The sequence below is a fragment of the Mya arenaria genome, chromosome 11, assembly GCF_026914265.1.
Source record: "Mya arenaria isolate MELC-2E11 chromosome 11, ASM2691426v1".
NCBI classification, from domain to species: domain Eukaryota; kingdom Metazoa; phylum Mollusca; class Bivalvia; order Myida; family Myidae; genus Mya; species Mya arenaria.
In genome coordinates, this window is record NC_069132.1 from 12,613,804 (window position 1) to 12,640,363 (window position 26,560).

The window sequence follows — 26,560 nt, forward strand, 5'->3', positions numbered from 1 at the left end:
TCAGCTGTTTAGTATATTTATGAATCTGCAGTCGTTATTGGTAATCAAAACATAATAATTTCTGGTTAAATTTGATAGAAATTACTCATTAATAACTGACCAATAGAGTGAATTAAGTCAAGGATGTTCGACCATAAGATTAACTTCAGTTGGATATTGAATACCACCCCTGACCTTGAGCAACTTGCCCCTAGTATCTTCTTGTCAAGAGCAACCTACATACTTCCCTGTTCTATTACCAGTGGTCGATATTAGCAAAAGATTGTTAAGTCCTGCATTTCAAAAATTGTTGGGCTTGCTCAAAATCTTAATTTGATATAGCCAAGCTGGTTAATATTTCTTGAGCCTAGTAATAATACTGAAATTCAGGCTTGTTTATTCAAAAGCTGAACTTCGCTGACTATAACTTCATCAGGTTTCCACCTTGCACATTTAACGCAATGATTGAGTATACATCATTCTTTTAAAATATTTATTGATAAATAAGAAACATGTAAAAGAAACAAAGTTACATACATCTTAACAAACAATAGTTCCTATTTTCTGTAATTGTTGGCACACATTGCTTTAATGTAACAAGGTATATTTTCAACGTAGAATGTCATCAATAATGAGTAAAAATTTGAAGAACTATAAGCTACTAAGAATGTAGATTGACAACATTAAGTAACAGAAATGAGACTTTATCTGTAGAAAATAAACCTGTAATGTAACATACAGATATTGTTTAAAAAATGTACTTCACTTTAATAGTAAGTGGACGAAAACAATACATAAATATTTTAACATCCTACATTACTATAATACACTTCAAAATGCAGTAGATGAAGGAATCATTCATTAAATGCTAGTCTCTATGCAGAAAAGTAAAAAAAATAAAAATAATTCAACAAATATAATATTTTTTTATGATGGAATGTATTAGAACATTTTGCATTTTTAGGTTAATTTCTCAAGTGAATCTTTCCATCATTCAGTGTCAGTTGTCTGTGAAGGCTTCCGTAACGGCCTCAGATACTGCTGTCTGGCTTCTACTGGGACGCCTCTCTGAAATATTTTATACAGTAAACAATGTGATACAATCATACTAATAAGTTTATTTCGAGTACACATGCATTGTAAATCAGAAATTAAGAAGATATTTCTATGGTGTCATTTACAAGTTAACAGGGTTCTCAATAAGAATGGGCTGTCGCCCAAAACAGACTGTTCAAATAACTTAAAGGTCGGTTCAAATTAGCCAAATAAGTTGTGTTTTTTTAATTAACCAGTATTTATTGCAGAAAATAATGAACAAAGTAAATAAGCATTTGAGCTACAGAAATGCATAACATACATAGAAAATAAGGAGCGATGAATGCATAAACAGTGAGTAAATCACAGAATTGAGAATTAACCATAATTGGTTTAACTAAGTCTCTCTTCTGATTACTTTTTTATAAAGAGCACCTTTCTTTAACCGCTAGCTGGTTGGTTTCTTTTGTTTTGGGAATAGTTCAACCCAAAATTATTGAGGATCCGGAGTTCAAATAATTCTCTGTTGAAATTAAAGGTCTTCAAAAAAAAGGATTTGAAATACACAAATACTGATACACAGAAAAATAACCAATACATATAAATTGCTCATTGTGTTTAATAGAACTTCATGATATATATACAATATTCTGTACTTGCACTGGGATTGGCAACTATTTGGAGTTACCCCCCTGTAACACTTACATTGTAGGTATCTGGATTTGACATTACATGTTGAGTTATTTATCCCCCTGTAACACTCACAATCTGTGAACTAGGCTTGGTTTTCAGTGGGTGTGGAGTTATCCATGTATAACACTTAACAATCTAGGTACCTGTGCTTCATTTGGCAGTAGTTGTGGAGTTATCCCCCTGTAACACTAACAATCTAGGTACAGTTATCCCCCTGTAACACCAACAATCTAGGTACCCTTGCTTCATTTGTCGGTGTTTGTAGAGTTATCCCCCTTTCACAACTAGGTAACTGCTGGGTTTGGCAGAGGTTGTTAGGTTATGGCAGTTACATTTTCGACATAGCTGACATGAGGTTGCCATTGTTGATGGAGTAATCTGCATGTAATGTTTAAGATCTATGTTCCTGTCCTGGGATTGGCCGTATAAACTGTTATCCCATGAAACAATTATAACCTAGGACTATGAACCTTGGCTTGGTTTGGTGGTGTTTTCCAATTCACCCCGCCCCCCCCCCCCCCCCCCCCCCCCCCCCCCCAGCAACATTTATGATCTCCTTACCTGTGCTGGGTTAAGCAGTGTCCCCCTTTCATTTTTTTACCTATGTAACTGCAGTTGGTTTTGTGGTGTTTGCTGAATTATCCGTGTAATAATTACGATATATGACACACTTGTTTTGTGGTGTTTGCTGAATTATCCGTGTAATAATTACGATATATGACACACTTGTTTTGGGTTGTTTGCTGAATTATCCCTGTAATAATTACGATATATGACACACTTGTTTTGGGTTGTTTGCAGATTTATCCCCTTGTAGCATTAACAATCTTCATACCTGCACTGGGTTTGGAGGTGTTTGTGGGGGAGTCCCCATGTAACATTACCATTAACATACCTGCATTGGGTTTGGAGGTGTTTGTGGGGTAATCCCCCTGTAACATTACAATTAATATACCTGCACTGGGTTTGGCGGTGTTGGTGGAGATACCCACCTGTAACATTTCTTTTTATCAAACCTGCACTGGGTTTGGTGGTAATTGTTGAGTTATCCTCCTGTACTATAACAATTTGCATACTTGCAGTGGGTTTGACGGTGTTTACCGACTTATCCCCCTGTAACATTACAATTAACATACCTGCACTGGGTTTGGCAGTGTTTGCAGAGTTATCCCCTTGTAACATTATAATTTACATACCTGCACTGGGTTTGGCAGTGTTTGCAGAGTTATCCCCTTGTAACATTATAATTAACATACCTGCACTGGGTTTGGCGGTGTTTGCTGAGAAATTTCCAAGTAACATTATAATTAACATACCTGCACTGGGTTTGGCGGTGTTTGCAGAGTTATCTCCCTGTTTCTGTTCTCCCTCTTCCCCATCGTTCTCCTCATCCTCATTCTCGGCCCCCAGGGGACATAACTGGTGGTTATAGTGGTTAAGGCTATCACCAAGGATACCGACCCTGCCAGATATACAGCAGAAATTTGCAGGCTCAAATAACTACCGGGTATGAAAGAAGTTTTCAGATACAGCATAGCATACAAAACAATTTCATAAACATGATCAATATGATATAACTAGAGAAGAAACAGTTCAATGGTTCGCAAAAATGAATTGATTCTTACTTGAAAGTCCTTGGGTTGAAGTGTGGGGTGGTGTTGTTGTCATCATCTTCATTATCCTCCCCATGACCCTGCTTCCCAAAAGAGCTGCAGCAGGAAAGTAATATTTGACAATTAAAAGTGATTATCAGGTATTACAGTAAGCCCATGCAAAATTCATTCTGTGATAAGTAACATTGGGCAAGAAGGTTTTAGATAACACAATGAAAGGAAAATAAATTTCCTAAGTAACTCTGATTTTCTAGAGCTCAAAATTACAATGATCTGGATAAGGAAATATATCATGTTCAGGCAGAAGTTCAAATTTCTATGTGTATTCACCTGAAAATGTGTATGATGCTTTCTTTATGATTTTCATTGGTGATTTCTGCTAGAAAGGGCATTTTTGTACAGAGCATAAGGATTCAGCTTTCTATGGCTCCTTTATTTGTCCTGCCTGGTAGGTATTTAAGAACATGAAGCTTAACATAGAATCAGTTCGGTAAGGTCTAACGTAAAAATTATATACACTAAAATCTGCATGCATTAACTTCACACAGATAATTTATATTTCAAGCTGAACTTAAAAGATTTTTTTAAAATAATATACAGAGAAACATGTTGATATATATGTTTATTTTAATATATGATAAATAATTATATCCAACAGCAAAATACAGTATGTTGTACTGAAATAACCATTTCACACTATCGCTTTCTAATCCCATACCATGCTAGTGCCCCCTTTTACACTCTGATGTTGAGTTATGTATTAATTACATTTACAAAATCAAAAACACTTTTTCATAAACAAACTGTTTTTCCTAAAGAAACTATTTCAAAAAATCCAACTGCTGTCAGATTTGTGTTTACATTGAAGAACATCCACTTAATCATTTATGGGATCGACTCATGACATATTTTCCGATACTGATAAAGCCAGTTACGTTGGTTGAAACTACAAACAGTGCATACATACATGGAAATAATCAAAAGAGGCATATAATAAAAGGAATATTAATCTTTTTTGATAATCTGTATACAGGACGTCAGAAAGGTGTTTTATTATTATATCCCCTGTAGGTAACAATATTTGGTTTAAAGATTTACTTTGGTGAGACGGGCCTGTTGCGCTTAAATAGCCAGTGAGCCTCTTCCTTGGGTGAGGGCAGAATGGACACAATGGCCGGAGACCGCTGACTGGAATGTACAACATGTGTTAAATGAACGCCAAACATCTGGACAGGTATATACATGTATAATGTATTGCAGCACATTTACATGTTATTATGTCAACATCAGTGTGCATTGAATGTGTGCATGTAATAGAGAATGTGTCCTCAGGAAATAAAAATCAATGTAAGAGTTTTAAATATTGTTTCAGAAATTATCATCAGCTACATAACTTAAACGGCCAGTAGCAGTGAAAATGTGTGTTTTAATGTCCTAAATAGTCAGTGTTAAACAAACACGGCAATCGGAATCGAAAATTTAAAAGCATCTCTTTTCACCTGATTGTACTTATTTAAAAAAAAGAAAAGATATATAAATCTGTCATATCTAACTTTCAGACTTACTTGATTATAGATTTTATGGCTGGCCTTTTTCTGAAATAGAAGCAGACGCAATGAAACATGTTATCATTTAATACATCTATAAACCTGTTAGAATGATTTTAAAATACCAAAGTATGGAAAATCTCATCATAAACTATCACCAATATCTGAGAAATGCAGTCGAGATAAACAAATTTCAGCAGCAAACAGAAGACTGCCTGTACTGATTTGAACAAAAAACACTTGTGAAAAAATGTCTTTTTGACATTAACCATAAAAACATGCAACTGTTGAAATATCACAAACTGTTTCTCCTACACAAATTCATTCAAGTTGTATTTAGTGTGGTACAGTTCTAATAGGTTCCAATAAGCATGAATCATGTTCAGGTACAAGCCAAGAAAACCAACAATTATTGCCCAGAAAACCACTGCCCATGATGCAAATACTTGATGCCCAAGAGACCAACACTTTCTGCCCAAGAGACCAACACTTTCTGCCCAGGAGACCAACACTTTCTGCCCAAGAGACCAACACTTTCTGCCCAAGAGACAAACACTTTCTGCCCAGGAGACCAACACTTTCTGCCCAAGAGACCAACACTTTCTGCCCAAGAGACCAACACTTTCTGCCCAAGAGACCAACACTTTCTGCCCAGGAGACCAACACTTTCTGCCCAAGAGACCAACACTTTCTGCCCAGGAGACCAACACTTTGTGCCCAAGAGACCAACACTTTCTGCCCAGGAGACCTATACTTACTGCCCAGGACACCAACATTTACTGCCAAGAAGACCAACGCATACTGCCAAGGAGACCAATACATACTGACCAGGAGACCAACACTTACTGACCAGGACACCAATACATACTGCCCAGGACACCAATACTTACTGCCCAGGAGACCAACACTTACTGCCTAGGAGAACAACACTTACTGCCAAGGAGACCCAACACTTACTGCCCAGGAGACCAACACTTACTGCCCAGGAGACCAACACTTACTGCGCAGGAGACCAATACTTACTGCCCAGGAGACCAACACTTACTGCGCAGGAGACCAACACATACTGCCCAGGCGACCAACACTTACTGCCCAGGAGACCAACACTTTCTGCCCAGGAGACCAACACTTACTGCGCAGGAGACCAACACATACTGCCCAGGCGACCAACACTTACTGCCCAGGAGACCAACACTTACTGCCCAGGAGACCAACACCTACTGCCCAGGTGACCAACACTCACTGCCCAGGAGACCTACACTTACTGCCCAGGAGAACAATACTTATGGCAAACCATGGGTCAAAATAGTACCATCATTAGTAAAACATATAATTGTTTTGTATTTGTAAGTAAATGAGTTTATGTTTAAAGACAAAATATTGCTTTAATTGACAATATATTGACTGTAAAGTAATCATCTATGGGGACCTAGTGCACATACGTGTGAGTGCGCCTGTATTCGGCCGGTGTGACCTTCTTCCAAACCTTGACATTGTGCTTGCCCACCTTCTCAAACATCACCTCTGGAAATGGTGAATATAAACATGGTGAATTAACACATGAACACTACACATATGGACACTAGACACATGGACATTACACATATCGAAACTACACATATGGTGAATACACACATGGACACAACACATATGGACACTATACATGGACACTACGCACATGCATGGACACTAGACATTTGGTAACTACACACATGGTGAATACGCACATGGACACTACACATGGACACTACACACATGTACATTATACACATATAGAAAACACACATTGACACTTTATATGAATCGTTAACACATGTACACTACACATATGGATACTACACATGGAAGCTACAAATATTGACACTACACATATACACTAAACACATGAAATTACACACATGGACACTCTTAACATGGATGACACACACATAACACATAGTCACTACATATGTGGTCACTACACATGCATTCTTATGCATATAGGAACAAATTTCTGACATGTATCTTTTTAACTTTTAACTCTTCAAACTCCATTTGTATACAAACATGTTTATCTTTCCATACATTAAGTAGTTAATCATGGTTACAGCAGTGCTGAATAGAAAATCAGTAACAAGAGCTACATGTAATCAGAAATGTACATGTACTGATGTAGTTACCCTCAGGAAAGTTCTTGGCTCTGATGGCTGGATTGAATGTGTCAGACCTCAGCATTCTGTAAGAACAATGGTTAATGTTGTTAGCCAAAACAATGATTGTCAGAAAAGAACATAGGGCAACATTTGCAATGTTTCATTTTTGAAGTGAATGATACTTTTCTTCAGGGAAATTTGCTTGAAAGCCCTTGCATCACAACCAGTTTTGTTGCTTTTAATAACGGAGCTACCAATTAGTACAATATTTCAGTGTTCAGGTATTAGTAAGAAGAGTGACGTTGAAGAGTTACCTGCCCACCTCCTTCCTGACAGTCTCCTTATCCTTGGGGTTCTGTTTGAACGTGATCCACACCACGTATGAGCAAAACGAGTACACAGTCTGAAACAGCACATGAAAAACTCCATGTAAAATACAGGGACTTTTACCAAATCTAAAATGTCTTATACTTATTGTTAGAAAATATTTCTCCACACTGTGTGCAATCTTAGACCTAATTAAATACATGGAGAAGAAATACTCTGTGAAATAGAAATAGCTGTGTTTTAAATGGCACAGATTTATGGATTTTACTGGTTCAAAGTAATTTTTGATCACTACAAATTGTTTAATCATTGATACTTCTTCAATGTATTTAAGCTAGAGATGCTCCGAAATCAGAATGTACATTGTGCCATCAAGAAATCGTCTATCATAGCTGGAATCTATACACCTGTTTGAGCCTTTAATTTGAGAATAAATCGGTCATAGAATTGGATACATATATCATTCACCTATCACCAGACTGTCTCTAATACATCTCTGTGATATCTATGTATTTCATTCTGATGATAATTTACCAGTCAGCATGCTACAGGCATTGCAATGTGCCTTGATATATTAATGTCCATGCTGACAAAATCAGCTAATAATGCAGAACACATTTTTATTCTCTCACTGGGGGGACATTTTTTGACAAATCTCTGATGGTCTTAACTGTTTATTTCACATGATATCTTGAAAATCAACTTTTATTCTGGTGAAAAGCTTGCCAAAAACAATGTTTGAGTATGCAAGAAAAATATGTGTTTTGTTGATTAAGATGAAAGCTTTACATACAAACAAATGAAGGAGATATCACAGCACTTAAAGAAATAACATGCAGGGAGCCTCAGTGTGAATGAATCAGATGCAAAAAATCGATAATCTCTGAATTTGTGTTAAAATGTACTTAAAACAAAAAGAGATTGGGTGAAGTGAACAGAATTCAATATCAGTTGTCTTTAATGTACTAGCATGTCACTGTAACATGGCCATGTTTTTATTCACCCCTTGTGTCCACATGAACTCACCTCAAACATGTCCCTGTCCTTGTCTGTAGACGACACTCGGTTCCTGAAACACATGACACAGGGGTCATAAAGTATCTTGGACAGTGTACACATGCTTGTAGCTATACCTCTGACTTTGACAGTCAAATAGTACTGTCATATAATCTGCCTAGTCATTTCATCAACACAAATGTGAACATCGACAATTATTGCCAGCTTATGGTGCCTTCAGAGTGGTCAGGGAATTCTGATAATAAGTTTAAGTTTATGTGTTTTAATTTCAATCCTTATTTGATCACGGTGATATTCCAAAATATAGAATTGCACCGAGGAAATTAAGAATGAGCGCACTAAATAGATTGAATGCAGAAGAGGGTAGATGGAAGAGAACTCCTTTGAATGAAGAATGTGTCCTATATGTTATGTACTTGAGGACGAGTTCCATTTCATTTTTGAATGCCAGATGTATGTTGAGATAAGAAATAATTACATACCTAATTGCACATTTTTCATATTGTATACTTTCACCCGAATTTGATTTTTAAATGAACTTAGACTATAATCTGTTATTGTTTGTGAATGACCTATCAACAATAAATTGATTCACACATGTGTTTTAACACATATATGAACATATACACACATAAGACATCTAGTAGGAATATTGTTAAAACAGTATTTATTTAAATTTGATATCAACTAATCAAATGCCTTATCTTTTTTTTCAGGCTTTCATACATTCTATAACCGAATGCCATGTATACATGCAGAATATTCAATTAATCAATAATCAAGGGTCATCTATGACTTATATCATCGTGTATATTGTGTTTATGATTAATATGAAATAAACTTTGTTCTGTTCTGTATCATTTACATACTTCACTCAAATGACTCTGTTTGCCTTATATCAAGGAAACACTCTTTTGTCAAGATATACCTGTATTCGACAGTACCTTAATTCTGAAAAAAAATATTAAACTTAACAAGCTTTGGTAGTTATTTCATTTAATATCAAATAACTAACTTAAACTCATTTTTTTTTCAAAATAAACAAGCTATTTACATGACCGAAAATTAGTATGAAAATTAAGAAGGGCAATCACTGAAAAAATACTGCACACAAAGGTTTTTGTGTACTGCACTTCTCCTCAATGAGATCTATTTGTACACATCAGAAATTTGAAGTCAATATCTCAAATACTTCTCAAGAACTGCTCCAGACAAAATGTTAAGTTTGAAAATGTAAGTAAGGGCAATAACTCATAAAATACTGCAGCCAGAGTTAGGGTTCCTATGAAGTGCACTTCTTCTCAATAACATCTATCTGAATATGAAGCTTGAAGGCAATTATTCAAAGACTTTTCAAGTTATGCTCCGGACAAGACTGCCTGGTTGAAAGCAGTAAAAACAAGAGCTGTCACAGAGAAAGCGTGCTCGACTATTCCGCCGCTTTTCAGTGTAAGGATTGAAAATTGCATGGATTGAAAGGCAAATGTCAATGGACTTAACATAAATTCCCAGTTGAAAAAATGCATAATTCTGTCAAAGGCTTGATACAGTGACCTCCTCCTGTGTACAGGTTGGGGGCATAATGGTGAACAAGCCTGCAAAGTTTCATAGCCAGATGTCAATGGACTTTGAAAATATTTGAGGTAGTACGCAAACTTTAACGTAAATTTTAAGTAGAAAACTGGGCATAATTTTGTCAAAATGCTTGATAGAGTTACCTCCTTCTATGTACAGGTTGGGGGCATGATGGTTAACAAGCTTGCAAAGTTTCAAAGCCAGATGTCAATGGACTTTGAAAATATTTGAGGTGGAACGCAAACTTTAACGTAAATTCTAAGTGGAACAAGAGCTGTCACAGAGACAGCGCGCCCGACCATTCCGCTGCTTTTCAGTGTATGGATTGAAAAGTTTTGGTGAAACATGCATGGATCACTGTTAGATTAGATTTCAATGCAATACATTATGTGCTGAGATATTTACATAAATTGAATGGAAAATATTTGAGGTGGTACGCAAACTTTAACATAAATTCTAAGTAGAAGGGGCATAATTTTGTCAAAATGCTTGATAGAGTTACCTCCTTCTTTGTACAGGTTGGGGGCATGATGGTGAACAAGCCTGCAAAGTTTCAAAGCCAGATTTCAATGGACTTTGAAAATATTTGAGGTGGTACGCAAACTTTAACATAAATTCTAAGTTGAAAAAGGGGCATAATTTTGTCAAATTGCTTGATAGAGTTATCTCCTCCTGTGTACAGGTTGGGGGCATGATGGTGAACAAGTTTGCAAAGTTTCAAAGCCAGATGTCAATGGACTTTGAAAATATTTGAGGTGGTACGCAAACTTTAACATAAATTCTAAGTTGAAAAAGGGGCATCATTTTGTCAAAATGCTTGATAGAGTTACCTCCTCCTGTGTACAGGGTGGGGGCATGATGTTGAACAAGTGTGCAAAGTTTCAAAGCCATATGTCAATATTTGAAGTGGTACACAAACTCTTACAAAAACTTTAAAGTAAGTGGTTACGCCGCCGCCGACATCGACACCGCCGCCGATGCTCGGGTGACTAGGATAGCTCTCCTTATTCTTCGAATAGTCGAGCTAAAAAGGGGCATGATTTTGTCAAAATGCTTGATAGAGTTACCTCCTCCCGTGTACAGGTTGGGGGCATGATGGTGAACAAGTGTGCAAAGTTTCAAAGCCATATGTCAATGGACTTTGAAAATATTTGAGGTGGTACGCAAACTTTAATATCAGTGGTTACACCAACGCCGACGCTAGGGTGACTAGGATAGCTCTCTTTATTCTTGGAATAGTCGAGCTAAAAAATAAGTATTAAAATAATTAAAGGGCAATTACTATAAAAACATACCATATATAAAATTATGTTTCTATAACAGAGCCCCTCTCCTTAACACAGTCAATATGTATATGAAGATTGAAGTCAATACCTTAAAACATATGGAGTAATGGAGAAAAGTAAACTTGTATGGATGGATGGATGGACAGACTGACGAGACAAGGTGATTCCTACATATGATTCCCCCACTATGTGGTGGGGGCATAAAAATAGTTAATTGTGATTTTTTTTAAAAGTAAAACTCTCCAAAATGAGAATGTAATACAAATTATCCCAAAATAAAAATAGTGAGCTTAGATTGATCTTCTTTTGAGGGGTTTAAGATGTTTTTAGAAATTGGGGTCAGTATCTGGATGCAACTTCATAACTTATTGGAGCATTTGATTAAAAAAAAGTTTTTCTCTCGAAAAAATGTTGAAAAGCAGTTCACTCCCTCAAGATTTTTAATTCAAGAATAAATTGCTAGAGCGATAAACTAATAAATGGTATTTTAGATAAATATCTCAAACTTCTTTAATGTTATGGCTAGACTCAACAAACTTGATAAAGTATGAAAACAAATTTGATAAAGTATGGAACACAAGAGATAAGCATTGTAGTATAGGCAAAAATCGGTAGGAAAATAAATGAGAAATTCTGTTTAAGAGGCCTATGGTGTGAACATTATTTGCCAGTATTTTCCTATGGGGCAAAAGTCTGTCAAAGGCTGAATGGAGGAGCAGCATGGATATGCCTGCCCCTAGCCTGACAGACAGCAAAAACACAACAGCAAGTAAGTTTTTGTTCACATGTGCCCCTCACATCAACCTAGCCTACTTTGTAAATAATCAAGTACCTGTTGTTTCTCATGTAGTAATTACCATAACATCTATGATATCAGAAACATATTTGTTTACAGCTTATGGCGTGCCTTACAGTATCATTTTGGCAATGATGATTTGATATGTATAATATCTGTCATAATAACATGTTAATTGTTATCCAGGCTTGTGCTGGAGCTACTGGAAAGAATAGAGGGAAAGAGAGTCAAGGTAAGCAGGTCCCCCCCCCCTCCCCCCACCACACACACACACACACACACGACTGAGGCATGTCATATTGTTGATTACATATTTATTTGTCGTAAATTTAATCAATTGGGACAAGTTAATATCCTAACTGCATAAAACATGTAATTGGGGAATTGACTTAGCTTCTCTGAAACTAAGATTATAAAATAGGAATATAATATGGACTAAAATGTGTCTTACCAAGATATGGCTAACTTGCCCAAATTGAATGATGCATTCATATAATTATCCATATTATAATGTATTTATCATTTAGCATTTCTAATGTTGATTTGATAGCATTTTAGTTTTGACTTGTCAACCAGAAAAAACATCATATGTCACGGCCGGCAATTTAACAGTGTTTGCCAAGGTTGACCAGATGAATTATTATACTGTAATTAGATTCTCAAGGCATTATTCCCCAACAGTATTGGTAGATATCAACAGTATTGGTAGATACCAGTACTATCAAAATTTACTCTAACTCAGCAGGAGACATTTTTTCTCACAAAAAATTGTCCACCAGAATGGAACATATATGGTGGTTTAATTTGACCAAGTGTGAGATGGGCATTCATAGACTGTTACTTCTTATATGTAGCTTCCTAACCTTTCTTTAAACCACAACATTTGCAAGTCAACAGTTATGTAAAGTAACTGAAAATTTATAATATCTTGATCAAGAAGAAGAGTGGAAGAAAGCAAAAGGTATGGTTCTATTACTTGGTGAATATTTACATACTCAGGGAAGACAGTTTCTCCCACCTCAGATAAGTAGATCCGAAAATTTAACAATGCTAGAAATTCTTATCTTGCCCATGGGCAAAGATAAAGAAGTACCTGTATGGAACTCTTTTTTAATGGTCATCACATTGTAATAACCTCCCTTGTTGAAGACTGTTGTCTGTAGCATCATAAAAACCTTGTCTTGTGGCAATATTTAGAATGCTAATTCATTATTTCAAATGTCACCATAAAATAATTTTCACGCGCCTTTCAAGAAATAATGCTTCACTCTCATAAGAACTATTTAAAGAGCGATTTGACTATTACATAATCTGAATCACTGCGCGCAACCACAAATTGTCACATATCCATACACATTTTTTTTCACGAAAGAGTTCCAGCAAAAAATTCATTTTTACTTAATTTTGTTTAACTGTGGTGGGAGATAAAGCATCTACCATAGCTGCTCGAGTAAGATAGGTTCATCCACACCCTCGCGCAGGGTGTTTGCGGAAATCGGTAGACCATGTTACCGCAAAACACCCTGCGCTCGGTCGGGATGAACCTATCTTACACTCTCGGCCATGGAAGATACTTATAATCTAATTTTCATTGGACAATACCCTTGTCATTTCTCTGTTTAGTTAACAAGCAAAGGATCAGGGCACCCACAGATGAACCTAAATGGAAGCAATAAGAGCAGCGTCTTAATGTAAGTGTACTGCCCACTATAAAGACATTGTGCAGGGTAAAATTGGGCAAAGTAAAAGAATGTAGCTATTTGGGACATGCAAGGGAACAGTGGTGACCCAGGCTTTAGTTTGTCAAGGGTTGTCGAAATGCAGTTTCTCTCAAGAAAAAAAAAATTATCACACAAAGATTGATCAAGGTTTTTATGAAAGTCAAAACATTTATAAACCATCTCAACAGTTTTTTGTTTTTTTGTATGTATCAGCTTATCATTCCATCAGGGTTTCCGCCAGGCCTTTATGGCTTGTCGGGCCCGACGTGCCTTCCCCTGGCAAAGCTAATTACCGACACAGCAATTTCCATAACCCAAATACATCAGTAATGAAAGTCAAAACAAAAGCCATCATAAAAGTTATTTTATTATTATACATATCTTTAAAAATCATCTTATCCATACCTTTCAAAACATCAGAAAAAAATTGTCAAAATGGCACCAGTGTAGTAGGCAACAGTGTAGTGGGCAACAGTGAAGTGGGCAACAGTGTAATAGGCAACAGTGTAGTGGTCAACAGTGTAGCGGGCAATAGTGTAGCGGGCAACAGTGAAGTGGGTAACAGTGTAGTGTACAACATTGTAGTGAGCAAAAGTGTAGCCGGCAACAGTGGAGTGGGCAACAGTGTAATGGGCAACAGTGTAGTGGGCAACAGTTGAGTGGGCAACAGTGTAGCGGGCAACAGTGTAATGGGCAACAGTGTAGTGGGCAACAGTGTAGTGGGCAACAGTGGAGCGGGCAACAGTGTAGTGGGCAACAGTGTAATGGGCAACAGTGTAGCGGGCAACAGTGTAGCGGGCAACAGTGTAATGGGCACAGTGTAGTGGGCAACAGTGTAGTGGGCAACAGTGTAGTGGGCAACAGAGAAGCGGGCAACAGTGGAGTGGGCAACAGTGTAGCGGGCAACAGTGTAATGGGCAACAGTGTAGTGGGCAACAGTGTAGTGGGCAACAGTGTAGCCGGTAACAGTGTAGTGTGCAACATTGTAGTGAGCAACAGTGTAGTGGGCAATAGTGTAGTGGGCAATAGTGTAGTGGGCAATAGTGTAGTGGGCAACATTGTAGTGAGCAACAGTGTAGTGGGCAACAGTGAAGTGGGCAATAGTGTAGTGGGCAACATTGTAGTGAGCAACAGTGTAGTGGGCAACAGTGTAGCCGGTAACAGTGTAGTGTGCAACATTGTAGTGAGCAACAGTGTAGTGGGCAATAGTGTAGCGGGCAATAGTGTAGTGGGCAATAGTGTAGTGGGCAACATTGTAGTGAGCAACAGTGAAGTGGGCAATAGTGTAGTGGGCAACATTGTAGTGAGCAACAGTGTAGCGGGCAACAGTGAAGCGGGTAACAGTGTAGTGTGCAACATTGTAGTGAGCAACAGTGTAGCCAGTTACACTGTAGCGGGAAACAGTGAAGTGGGTAACAGTGTAGTGGGCAAGAGTGTAGTGGGCAACAGTGTAGCGGGCAACAGTGAAGTGGGTAACAGTGTAGCATGCAACATTGTAGTGGGCAACAGTGTAGCAGATAACAGTGTAGCGGTCAACAGTGAAGTGGGTAACAGTGTAGCGAGTAATAGTGTAGCGAGTAACAGTGTTGTGGGCAAGAGTGTAGTGGGCAACAGTGTAGCAGGTAACAGTGTAGCAGGCAAAAATGAAGTGGGAAACAGTGTAGCAAGTAATAGTGTAGCGAGTAACAGTGTAGTGGGCAAAAGTGTAGCGGGCAACAGTGAAGCTGGTAACAGTGTAGCGGGCAACATTGTAGTGGACAACAGTGTAGCGGGTAATAGTGTAGTGGGCAACAGTGTAGTGGGCAACAGTGTAGGGGGTAACAGTGTAGCGGGTAACAGTGTAATGGGCAACAGTGTAGCAAGCAACAGTGTAGGGGGTAACAGTGTAGCGGGTAACAGTGTAGTGGGCAACAGTGTAGCTAGCAACAGTGTAGCGGACAACAGTGTAGCGAGTAATGGTGTAGTATGCAACATTGTAGCGGGCAACATTGTAACAGGCAATAGTGTAGCGGACAACAGTGTAGCGGACAACAGTGTAGCGGGCAACAGTGTAGCGGGCAACAGTGTAGTGGGCAATAGTGTAGTGGGCAATAGTGTAGTGGGCAATAGTGTAGTGGGCAATAGTGTAGTGGGCAACAGTGTAGAGGGCAATTATGTAGTGGGCAACAGTGTAGTGAGCAATAGTGTAGTGGGCAATAGTGTAGTGGGCAACAGTGTAGTGGGAAACAGTGAAGTGGGCAACAGTGTAGTGGGCAAGAGTGTAGTGGGTAACAGTGTAGCGGACAACAGTGTAGCGGGCAACAGTGTAGTGGGCTATAGTGTAGCTGGTAACAGAGAAGCGGGAAACAGTGAAGTTGGCAACAGAGTAGTGGGTAAAAGTGTAGTGGGCAACAGTGTAGCGGGCAATAGTGTAGCGGGCAATAGCGTAGTGGGCAACAGTGTAGTGGGCAACATTGAAGCGGGTAACAGTGTAGTGGGCAACAGTGTAGCAGGCAATGGTGTAGCAAGTAACAGAGTAGTGGGTAACAGTGTAGCAGGCAATCGTGTAGCAAGTAACAGAGTAGTGGGTAACAGTGTAGCAGGCAATGGTGTAGCAAGTAACAAAGTAGTGGGTAACAGTGTAGGGCAACAGTGTAGCAGGCAATGGTGTAGCAAGTAACAGAGTAGTGTGTTACAGTGTAGCAGGCAATGGTGTAGCAAGTAACAGAGTAGTTGGTAACAGTGTAGCAGGCAATGGTGTAGCAAGTAACAGAGTAGTGGGCAACAGTGTAGCAGGCAATGGTGTAGCAAGTAACAGAGTAGTGGGCAACAGTGTAGCAGGCAATGGTGTAGCAAGTAACAGAGTAGTTGGTAACAGTGTAGCAGGCAATGGTGTAGCAAGTAACAGAGTAGTGGGTACCAGTGTAGCAGGCAATGGTGTAGCAAGTAACAGAGTAGTGGGTAACAGTGTAGCAGGCAATGGTGTAGCAAGTAACAGAGTAGTGGGTAACAGTGTAGCAGGCAATGGTGTAGCAAGTAACAGAGTAGTGGGTAACAGTGTAGCAGGCAATGGTGTAGCAAGTAACAGAGTAGTGGGTAACAGTGTAGCAGGCAACGGTGTAGCAAGTAACAGAGTAGTGGGTAACAGTGTAGCAGGCAACGGTGTAGCAAGTAACAGAGTAGTGGGTAACAGTGTAGCAGGCAATGGTGTAGCAAGTAACAGAGTAGTTGGTAACAGTGTAGCAGGCAATGGTGTAGCAAGTAACAGAGTAGTGGGTAACAGTGTAGCAGGCAATGGTGTAGCAAGTAACAGAGTAGTGGGTAACAGTGTAGCAGGCAATGGTGTAGCAAGTAACAGAGTAGTGGGTAACAGTGTAGCAGGCAATGGTGAAGCAAGTAACAGAGAAGTGGGAAACAGTGTAGCAGGCAATGGTGTAGCAAGTAACAGAGTAGTGGGCAACAGTGTAGCAGGCAATGGTGTAGCAAGTAACAGAGTAGTGGGTAACAGTGTAGCAGGCAATGGTGTAGCAAGTAACAGAGTATTGGGCAACAGTGTAGCAGGCAATGGTGTAGCATGTAACAGAGTAGTGGGCAACAGTGTAGCAGGCAATGGTGTAGCAAGTAACAGAGTAGTTGGTAACAGTGTAGCAGGCAATGGTGTAGCAAGTAACAGAGTAGTGGGTACCAGTGTAGCAGGCAATGGTGTAGCAAGTAACAGAGTAGTGGGTACCAGTGTAGCAGGCAATGGTGTAGCAAGTAACAGAGTAGTGGGTAACAGTGTAGCAGGCAATGGTGTAGCAAGTAACAGAGTAGTGGGTAACAGTGTAGCAGGCAATGGTGTAGCAAGTAACAGAGTAGTGGGTAACAGTGTAGCAGGCAACGGTGTAGCAAGTAACAGAGTAGTGGGTAACAGTGTAGCAGGCAATGGTGTAGCAAGTAACAGAGTAGTGGGTAACAGTGTAGCAGGCAATGGTGTAGCAAGTAACAGAGTAGTTGGTAACAGTGTAGCAGGCAATGGTGTAGCAAGTAACAGAGTAGTGGGTAACAGTGTAGCAGGCAATGGTGTAGCAAGTAACAGAGTAGTGGGCAACAGTGTAGCAGGCAATGGTGTAGCAAGTAACAGAGTAGTGGGTAACAGTGTAGCAGGCAATGGTGTAGCAAGTAACAGAGAAGTGGGAAACAGTGTAGCAGGCAATGGTGTAGCAAGTAACAGAGTAGTGGGCAACAGTGTAGCAGGCAATGGTGTAGCAAGTAACAGAGTAGTGGGTAACAGTGTAGCAGGCAATGGTGTAGCAAGTAACAGAGTATTGGGCAACAGTGTAGCAGGCAATGGTGTAGCAAGTAACAGAGTAGTGGGTAACAGTGTAGCATGCAATGGTGTAGCAAGTAACAGAGTAGTGGGCAACAGTGTAGCAGGCAATGGTGTAGCAAGTAACAGAGTAGTGGGTAACAGTGTAGCAGGCAATGGTGTAGTAAGTAACAGAGTAGTGGGCAACAGTGTAGCAGGCAATGGTGTAGCAAGTAACAGAGTAGTGGGTAACAGTGTAGCAGGCAATGGTGTAGCAAGTAACAGAGTAGTGGGCAACAGTGTAGCAGGCAATGGTGTAGCAAGTAACAGAGTAGTGGGTAACAGTGTAGCAGGCAATGGTGTAGCAAGTAACAGAGTAGTGGGCAACAGTGTAGCAGGCAATGGTGTAGCAAGTAACAGAGTAGTGGGTAACAGTGTAGCAGGCAATGGTGTAGCAAGTAACAGAGTAGTGGGCAACAGTGTAGCAGGCAATGGTGTAGCAAGTAACAGAGTAGTGGGCAACAGTGTAGCAAGCAATGTAGTGTAACAGTGTAGTGGGTAACAGTGTTGCGGGCAAACAGTGTTGAGGGCAACAGTGTTGCGGGCAACAGTGTAGCAGGCTACAGTGTAGCAGGTAACTGTGTAGCAATCAACAGTGTAGCAGGCAACAGTGTAGCAGGTAACAGTGTAGCGGGTAACAGTGTAGTGAGTAACAGAGTAGCGAGTAACATAGGGCAACAGAGAGTGGTTGGCAACAGAGTAGTGGGTGACAGTGTGAGGAAGATGTCTAGCTGTAGTTTACTATGTAAATATTGTACAGAAAGGTATAATAATGAAGATTGTTGGCCACTGGAGCTTACTTTTGAATTAGAAAGTAGCGGGTGAGAGTGAGATATAATATACTTACATGCCACAGGCCATGTGGTGTTCATCTTCCAGCCCCAGTCCCAGCACAAGGACACAGTATGCCTGTCCCAGATACTTCTCAGCAGCTTTCAGCTTCTCTATAGAGTCAGCCAGGGCCTGCTTCTCAGAAAGGCTGGGCTCTCTGAAATATGATCACATTACAACATTATATTTTTGGAATTCATGTACTCATACACCTAGTTTAAGCTCAAAAACAAGATAAATGCCTTTAAGGTACTCTTACAAATTTATATATCATTCATTGCATGCTTTAAACCTTATAACTTTGACAAAAATACCAAACCCATTTCACCTTCCTGTGAACCATAAACCATTATTAGACTACTTTCACACATTTCTGATAATTGGAGCATCTTCCCAATAATGAGGCAACAATTATGACCCAATCATGTATAATGGACAGTGCTGTGTGTGCCAAATGACAATACCAAAGTTCCAACAAAACAACAGTCTGGATACTGATTCGGGAGTGGCATCCCTAATTATGTATAAGAGTGGAAATGTCATGAACATTCAAACATTTTTATTAATATAAAGCATGCTGAAACAAAGTCTGGCCTTAAATCAATTAAGGCTCAGAAACAGGACCAAAGCCCAGGATACAAACAATCAACCCGGTGACACACCCACCATCACTGATTAGATACATTCCATGTTACACAAGTATTTATTTCCTCAAAGTGACAACCTTGGGCTGTAAATCAATTAAATCAAAGATATTATAATCAGAACTGCAGTTTGCTTCTGTATCTTTTGATAACTTTAATAATATTATGGCTGTTTTTCCCAAAGGGTCTGATAAAATGAATATATTCAGATGTTATTATGAATGGTTCCTGGGATAATCACATAATTTCATAGAGAGTGTACTGACATACCTATTTATCATTGATATATTTTAATAATGTTTTAACTTATTTAAAATGTCAAAATCAGTAGAGCTTCATTTAACATTAAAATAATAAACCTCTAACTTTAAATGCTATGTTCAAGCTTTTAAAATATTCCAAAGAATTTCAAGAGCCCTTTGTAATTTGCTATTAAATGAATAATATGCTTGTGGCAGTAATCCTCTGATAAGTTAAAGTGAGGAAAGGCTCATTTTATTTCTTCACAAGTGTTCATCAAACAGACAGATAAAGGTGAAAGTGGCACAGGAAACATGAAAAGCGTGATTTCTGTGAAGGCACATGGCTCACGTCCCATCCGGAACACACCATCCGCGTGCCTGGACCAGCGCTGCAGCTGCCTAAAACCTCTCTCGTTACTGTCAAGCTCTTCAGGGAGAATATTGTTCCCTCTGAGCTTGAACAATGTTTTCAAGGGAAAACATTTAATTTGCCGTGTCACATTACCTTTTCATACATATTCAGCTTGAAACAATATAATTATTTACCGAGAAAACATTTTATTTGCCATGATTCATTACCTTTGCTACAAATTCAGCTTGAACAATATATTTGCAAGAAAACATTTCATTTTCCATGTCACATTATCTTCCCAACAAATAAAGCTTGAATGACATGTTTACTGAGAAACTATTTTATTTGCCTTGTGACATTACTCTCACTACAGTTTCGACATCAATCACTGCTAAACAACAGGCTTTTTGTTGTGGAAAAAAACACAGAACCAACAATAACAGTCACTTTTCATTTATAGATTACAACATATATTTGATTTGATTTAGCATTGAATGTGAAATATTTTTCTTTTGTGAATTTTAGCACATTTGAGCTGTGAAACAACATGAACATACCGCAACTTTCCGCTCTTCTTCTCCCTTATTGTAACATACAAAATTACACATGTCATATAAGTACTTGGAAATTAAGTAACGAGTGATTTCCTGAAAAAAATGTTTGTGTAATCAAGTCAATTAGAAAAAAACTACCATTTTACGCTTACTTAATACATTTTTTATCACTGAATAAGATTTGAGGAACCAAAAGTTTTGGCAACTGAGTTAGGAATCGAAGATAAGGGCCGATGTCTGATAGTGGATAGAACCGGCACACCTGCGGGAGTGCTGGATGATTAATAAACCATTATTACTGCAACGTTCTTTAACTTCTCTCTGGTTTCAGCATTGCAGGAACCTAGAGAACATGAAATAATGAATAACCCATCTCTAATGATAATCACCACTATCAGAGTGAGGTTCTGATTTTTCATTACTTGGTTCCACATCGCAGCAATCTGAAGTGTTAATCTCAAACTTACCCTCCATGTATGACAACATGCCGACATAATTTTCAATGATAGTGTTGTATTTTTTTCCATGACGAGGTTTGTTAATCTATGACATAAATATGCTGGCATGCTTTCTCCTTGTACAACCCGGAAGAATGCAGCCAACTGGTCAAGTATGTGATATGAACTCAGTATCAGTAAACCCATGAAAGTATTTAGAATCATGACAAAAATCACAAATATGTAAAGAAAGTAAATGTGTATTGTATATCAAAGATTTCACACAAAATGCAGTTAAGTCAACAGCAAAAAGATCCATCGGCCACATTTTATTCATTTTAGACAAAACATCTAGTGCTATGCCACTACTGATTCCATGTTCCTGATCATCAGTGATGATGCAACTCCAATGCCGGCTACTGTAGCGCTGAACAATGCCTCCCTACCAATATAACCTTCCAAAAACAACACGCTACTGTTCCACAAAAAGTGAAACAGATCATGGAATATCAGCTGTCACAGATAAGCCTCCTGAAAGTAAAACTGGGTAGGGGATGTGAAAGGAAATGGGGAGATAACCATTGACAGGCCTGCGGCTGTCTGTACCATACATCAGCCATCTCCAGCCCTCACAGAAGCTTGGCCTGCCCGTGATATCTGACGTCCCTTTATCTGTCTACACACCTCCCACTGGGCTTCCTGGCTCAAGACCACAGTTATCTGCCCCCCGTTGACCAAGATCCGGATGTGAATACAGAAACAAAGAGTGCTTGTGTTCAAGTATCAATATTTTATTAAAATTGAATGAAAAAGAAGCAAAAAATGTTCTTTTTGCAGAGAACTTGACTGAATTTGACACTCTATTGCAGAAATTGATAGTTTTCAATGTAAATATTGGAAAAATCATAGCTTGTGGAAGTCTGAAAATTAGTTGTTTGTAGCCGATTGACTCCCTGGCGGAAGGGTTATGTATTTGAACTCAATTTTGACAGTCGGGTCAATGGTCAACATGGTGTTTTCTTGTGATTATATTTTGTGTCTTGAATTGTTCTAGAGATGCCATGTCCTTGTTTTTCAATTGGGGTGTGTATAAAGTCAAAAGCCAGGTTAGTGTCTATATGAAACATATAGTAAAAATAACTGTGGTCTCACGCCTGATATAGAGGAAGCTTTTGGAGGGGTGGCCTATTTTAAATTGTTATAAATTCTTAATTTATACAGCTATCTGGTTGAAATTTGGCCAGTTGACAGTGCTTAGCCATAGAATATTGGTGTTTGAGTATGAAATGTGAAAATCTTATATTACATAATATAAATTAATAATATATAATTTTCTTATATATTTTTGACATTTTTAAAAAAAACTACTTTCACTTTCAATTTAATGTTTGGAAATAGTTCCAAATGATGGTAACTAATGAATGAAAGCCTCACTTTCAATTCCAAAGTATAAATGGAGGGATTTTTTTAACATAGGAAGCAGACCCAGGAGGAACTGTCTGTTGAAGACCCCCCCCCCCCCCACCACCACCAAGCTGCCCACCAGAGGCCAAGCTGTACTTGGTGTTTGCCAACATGCTGTAATTTGTAAGTACTTCAAGATAATATATTAGAAAATGGTATCCAAACTGAAGTACAAAGTGAGACAGTTTGGTCATAAAAGCCCATTGAGACTGTTTGTTCCATTCCTAAATGAATTTCTTTCATGTTGTCAATCATTTCTGATGTGGCTTTGATAATAATATTATTTTCTAATGAAACTGCTGACTTGTATCAGTCTTTGGTCTGTATTGTGCATCTATTCACACATTTTGTTTGCTCTTTTAAGCAAACATTACAATAATTGCAAATTCTATAAGCAATTAAACAAAACTTACTGCACATAGGATGCAGAATGATGTTTTATTTAGTGTGCATATGATTTTCAGCTTATGGACAAGAAAACATATACTTTAACAATCACAGCAACACAATGAGATCCCAATTTTAAAGAAATAATGCCACCTTTCATTAATTCATTAATTCATTCTATCAATCATTCATATATATTCATTAATTCATTCATTTATTCAATTTATTCATTGAAAAACTTGACATTTCTCAAGGCAAAATAAATAAAAAGTGAGCAGCTTTCATAAAGAATAGAGCCTTTTCCCTTAATGCATTAAAAAACACAACCTTAATACAGTATAAATGTTTTAAAAACCCTAATTTATTGCTTATTTTAATAGCCAGCCTGGTTGCTGTAGCCACAGAGGAATTTTCAAGGACAAGAACCAGTGCTGGTAAAACTGTGGTCTCTGTGGTTTTCCATACCGGCTCTCGGCAAGGATTTTCAAGAAAGGAATACCATCTCCAAGTAAGAAGAAATTCTAAGCATGTCTGGTTTGAATGCTTGCAAAATGCATCTGGGTACTCAATAAGATGAGGTTTACCTTTGAGTTGTTAAAAACTGATTGCAAAATGTCCAAAAGACTATATATTCTATTAAATTTGTCCTGAAAATCTTTGAATTCATGAACTTTTCTGCATATTTATCACATTTATGACTATATTAAAGGTTGTGTATGCCTCAAATGAGTGTTTACAGGCCTTTTTCAAACTTTAACAGTAGTGGCAGATAGTTTTATTTGTGTAAAACATTGCTTTTGTGTCTTGCTTGCAGATCATGATGTGCCAATAAGCTCCAGTTAGCTGCGGCCTTTTCCCCAGGCGGTAGTCCTGCAATCTGAATCCAGGAGATGCAGCTCTGAATCCAATATTTCAGAAGAATGAAGATGTTAGTCAACTCTGTAGTGCTTGTTTGTGTGTAAATGATTCCAATGAGTGAGATTTATAGCAAATCAGGTGTAAATAAGCATCTTATAGACAATAGTGAAGTGCTGTACTCTGAATTTAATGCCAAATCTAGCCTTCAAAACAGATTCTTAAAGTAAATTTTTTTTAAAAATGGGCATAATAATGCTATCTCTGCATTTTCTACATCATGTAGCCACCTCATACATGAAAACACTAGCAGTTGTCATGAATCTTTAAGTTTTGGTGTGTTTTTTGCCATTTCCTTTGTTGCGCCATTTGTCCCGGAAGCCAACAATTTGGCATATAGTGTTGTTTAGACTGTCTATTAACACATTATCACTAAATTTCTTGTGTTAAACTGAACAGTTCTGTTACCTTTGTATATAAGTGGACCAGAAAAGCAAAATTTTGACAAGTTGAGGCATTTCAGTTGGGCTCTATGTCATTTTTTATATAAAACACTAAGCCGATGAAGTGGAAAAACCTTATTTTGCTTAGAAAAAATCTTAAAAGAGTAGGCAGCCCAGTTTTGTGGTGCTGTTCTATAGACACCATTAAAAGCTACAAGGAAAACTTTACTTGGTCAAATTATTCCAATGCATAAGGAAATAATGGCTCTTCAAAGGTTTGCGGCTTAACATTTGAGGGAAATGGCTGTTTCTGCTTTTTATGAAAATACCACAGGTGCTAATACTTGTCTCATTCATTTAGTGTTTGATATATCATTGCCAAACTTTCAGTATGTGTTGCATATAGCCTGAAGCTGAACTATATGAGTTTTGAAGTCTGTTTCTGAAAAAATGTTGCTTAAATAGGCTCAAGACCACAGTTATCTGCCCCCCGTTGACCAAGATCCGGATGTGAATACAGAAACAAAGAGTGCTTGTGTTCAAGTATCAATATTTTATTAAAATTGAATGAAAAAGAAGCAAAAAATGTTCTTTTTGCAGAGAACTTGACTGAATTTGACACTCTATTGCAGAAATTGATAGTTTTCAATGTAAATATTGGAAAAATCATAGCTTGTGGAAGTCTGAAAATTAGTTGTTTGTAGCCGATTGACTCCCTGGCGGAAGGGTTATGTATTTGAACTCAATTTTGACAGTCGGGTCAATGGTCAACATGGTGTTTTCTTGTGATTATATTTTGTGTCTTGAATTGTTCTAGAGATGCCATGTCCTTGTTTTTCAATTGGGGTGTGTATAAAGTCAAAAGCCAGGTTAGTGTCTATATGAAACATATAGTAAAAATAACTGTGGTCTCACGCCGGGCAGTGTGGGGGATCAGTGGTGGTGATGAAGTAAAAAACGCAGAATACCAATGAGGAAGTGGCCTTCAACAATTCTATTTTGAAGCCTATTTGTAAGATAACATACTTATCCAGGACTGAATGCAAAATTGGCATCAACTTCAAGCAAAACATATTATTCTGATCAGCAATTGATACAAACATTATTTTAAAGTTATAACTTTACAAGTACATACAAGCACATAAATGAGCCCACTTCAGATAATTCCGCAAAAAATGCAGGGGAAAGAAATAACACATATTTCATTCATCACTCAGGTGATTAGGGCCTCAAAATTGCAACATACAAATTGAGATAGGCACATCTAACAGAACAAGAGCTGTCATAGGACAGCAAGCCCGTCTATATGCTACTTTGTCTCTGAAATATAATATTGATGTAATATGTGCAGTCAAAAGCAATAAAAATCAAATCAAATTTAAAAGGAAACATTAAAACCTGCAATGCAACAAAACCAGGTTTTTAATAATTTACAGAACAATATGGAGTTATGTAACCTAATTGAGTGATACTGTGTAAAGTATGAAGCCCATTGACTGAACAGTATTTGAGATTTGATTTAAACCCAAAGTTTCCCAAAATTTTTAACCAAACTCTTTAAGTCAATCAAAGGCCATAATTTGTATTTAGGATAATATGGAGTTATGTTACCTTATTGTGTGATGGCTGTTTACAAATGTGTGAAGTATTAAATCAATTAAATGAAGGTTGGAGAAGTAATAAGTGAAAGTCCCAGCTTTCCCTTCAGCTTTAAGTTCCTAAGTAAATCAGAGGCAATATTTTGTATTTAGGATAAAGTGGTGTTATGTAACATAGTTGTAAGATGGTTGTCAATAATTGTATGAAGTATATAGAGAATTGAATGAAGGGTAATGGAATTACCGTATAATTAAAAATGCCAACTTGCTCTAAAACTTTAACTGGGAAACATGGTGAGAAGTATAGCCTCCTTATTCTTTGAATAGTCGAGCTAAAAATTAAATCGAACATAAGAGATTAGGTTACTGTGCCAATGCAATAAAGCCATGAAGGGAAGGCAGTGTTAGCAGAACACCTGTTGATGATCGGCACTGTACAGGTACAGGTAAGACCAGGCAGAGATTATCCCTGATAATCCTATCAGTCCTCCATCTTTGCGGGCCATAAACCCACAGAGTGCTGTGCCCCATGCAGCCATCAACATTCTCAATGGACCACAGACTAACCACACCCAACCTCAGGGCCTTTACTTGTCAAGTACATCTGGATTATGAGGTCAAGGGGATGGGCTGAATTTGAAGTACAGGGTACATTCAATGCAAACTCCTACAATACATAATTCAGTTCTTTTTATTTTATCTATT

General features: G+C 38.1%; 1 protein-coding gene across 1 annotated transcript in view; it reads right to left on the reverse strand.

Moving 5' to 3' along the window:
• Positions 1-466: 466 nt before the first annotated feature.
• Positions 467-26,560, reverse strand: part of LOC128209110 (protein phosphatase 1 regulatory subunit 36-like) — a 63,623-nt gene continuing 37,529 nt past the window's right edge. The window contains exons 7-16 of the mRNA XM_052912980.1: positions 18,896-19,036; positions 8,353-8,395; positions 7,314-7,402; positions 7,027-7,082; positions 6,310-6,391; positions 4,886-4,915; positions 4,419-4,508; positions 3,333-3,416; positions 3,024-3,169; positions 467-1,047 (exon numbers count right to left, since the gene is read on the reverse strand). Coding sequence (XP_052768940.1) covers positions 980-1,047; positions 3,024-3,169; positions 3,333-3,416; positions 4,419-4,508; positions 4,886-4,915; positions 6,310-6,391; positions 7,027-7,082; positions 7,314-7,402; positions 8,353-8,395; positions 18,896-19,036 — 829 coding nt within the window. The 3' untranslated portion in view covers positions 467-979. The remainder of the gene's footprint in view (positions 1,048-3,023; positions 3,170-3,332; positions 3,417-4,418; positions 4,509-4,885; positions 4,916-6,309; positions 6,392-7,026; positions 7,083-7,313; positions 7,403-8,352; positions 8,396-18,895; positions 19,037-26,560) is intronic.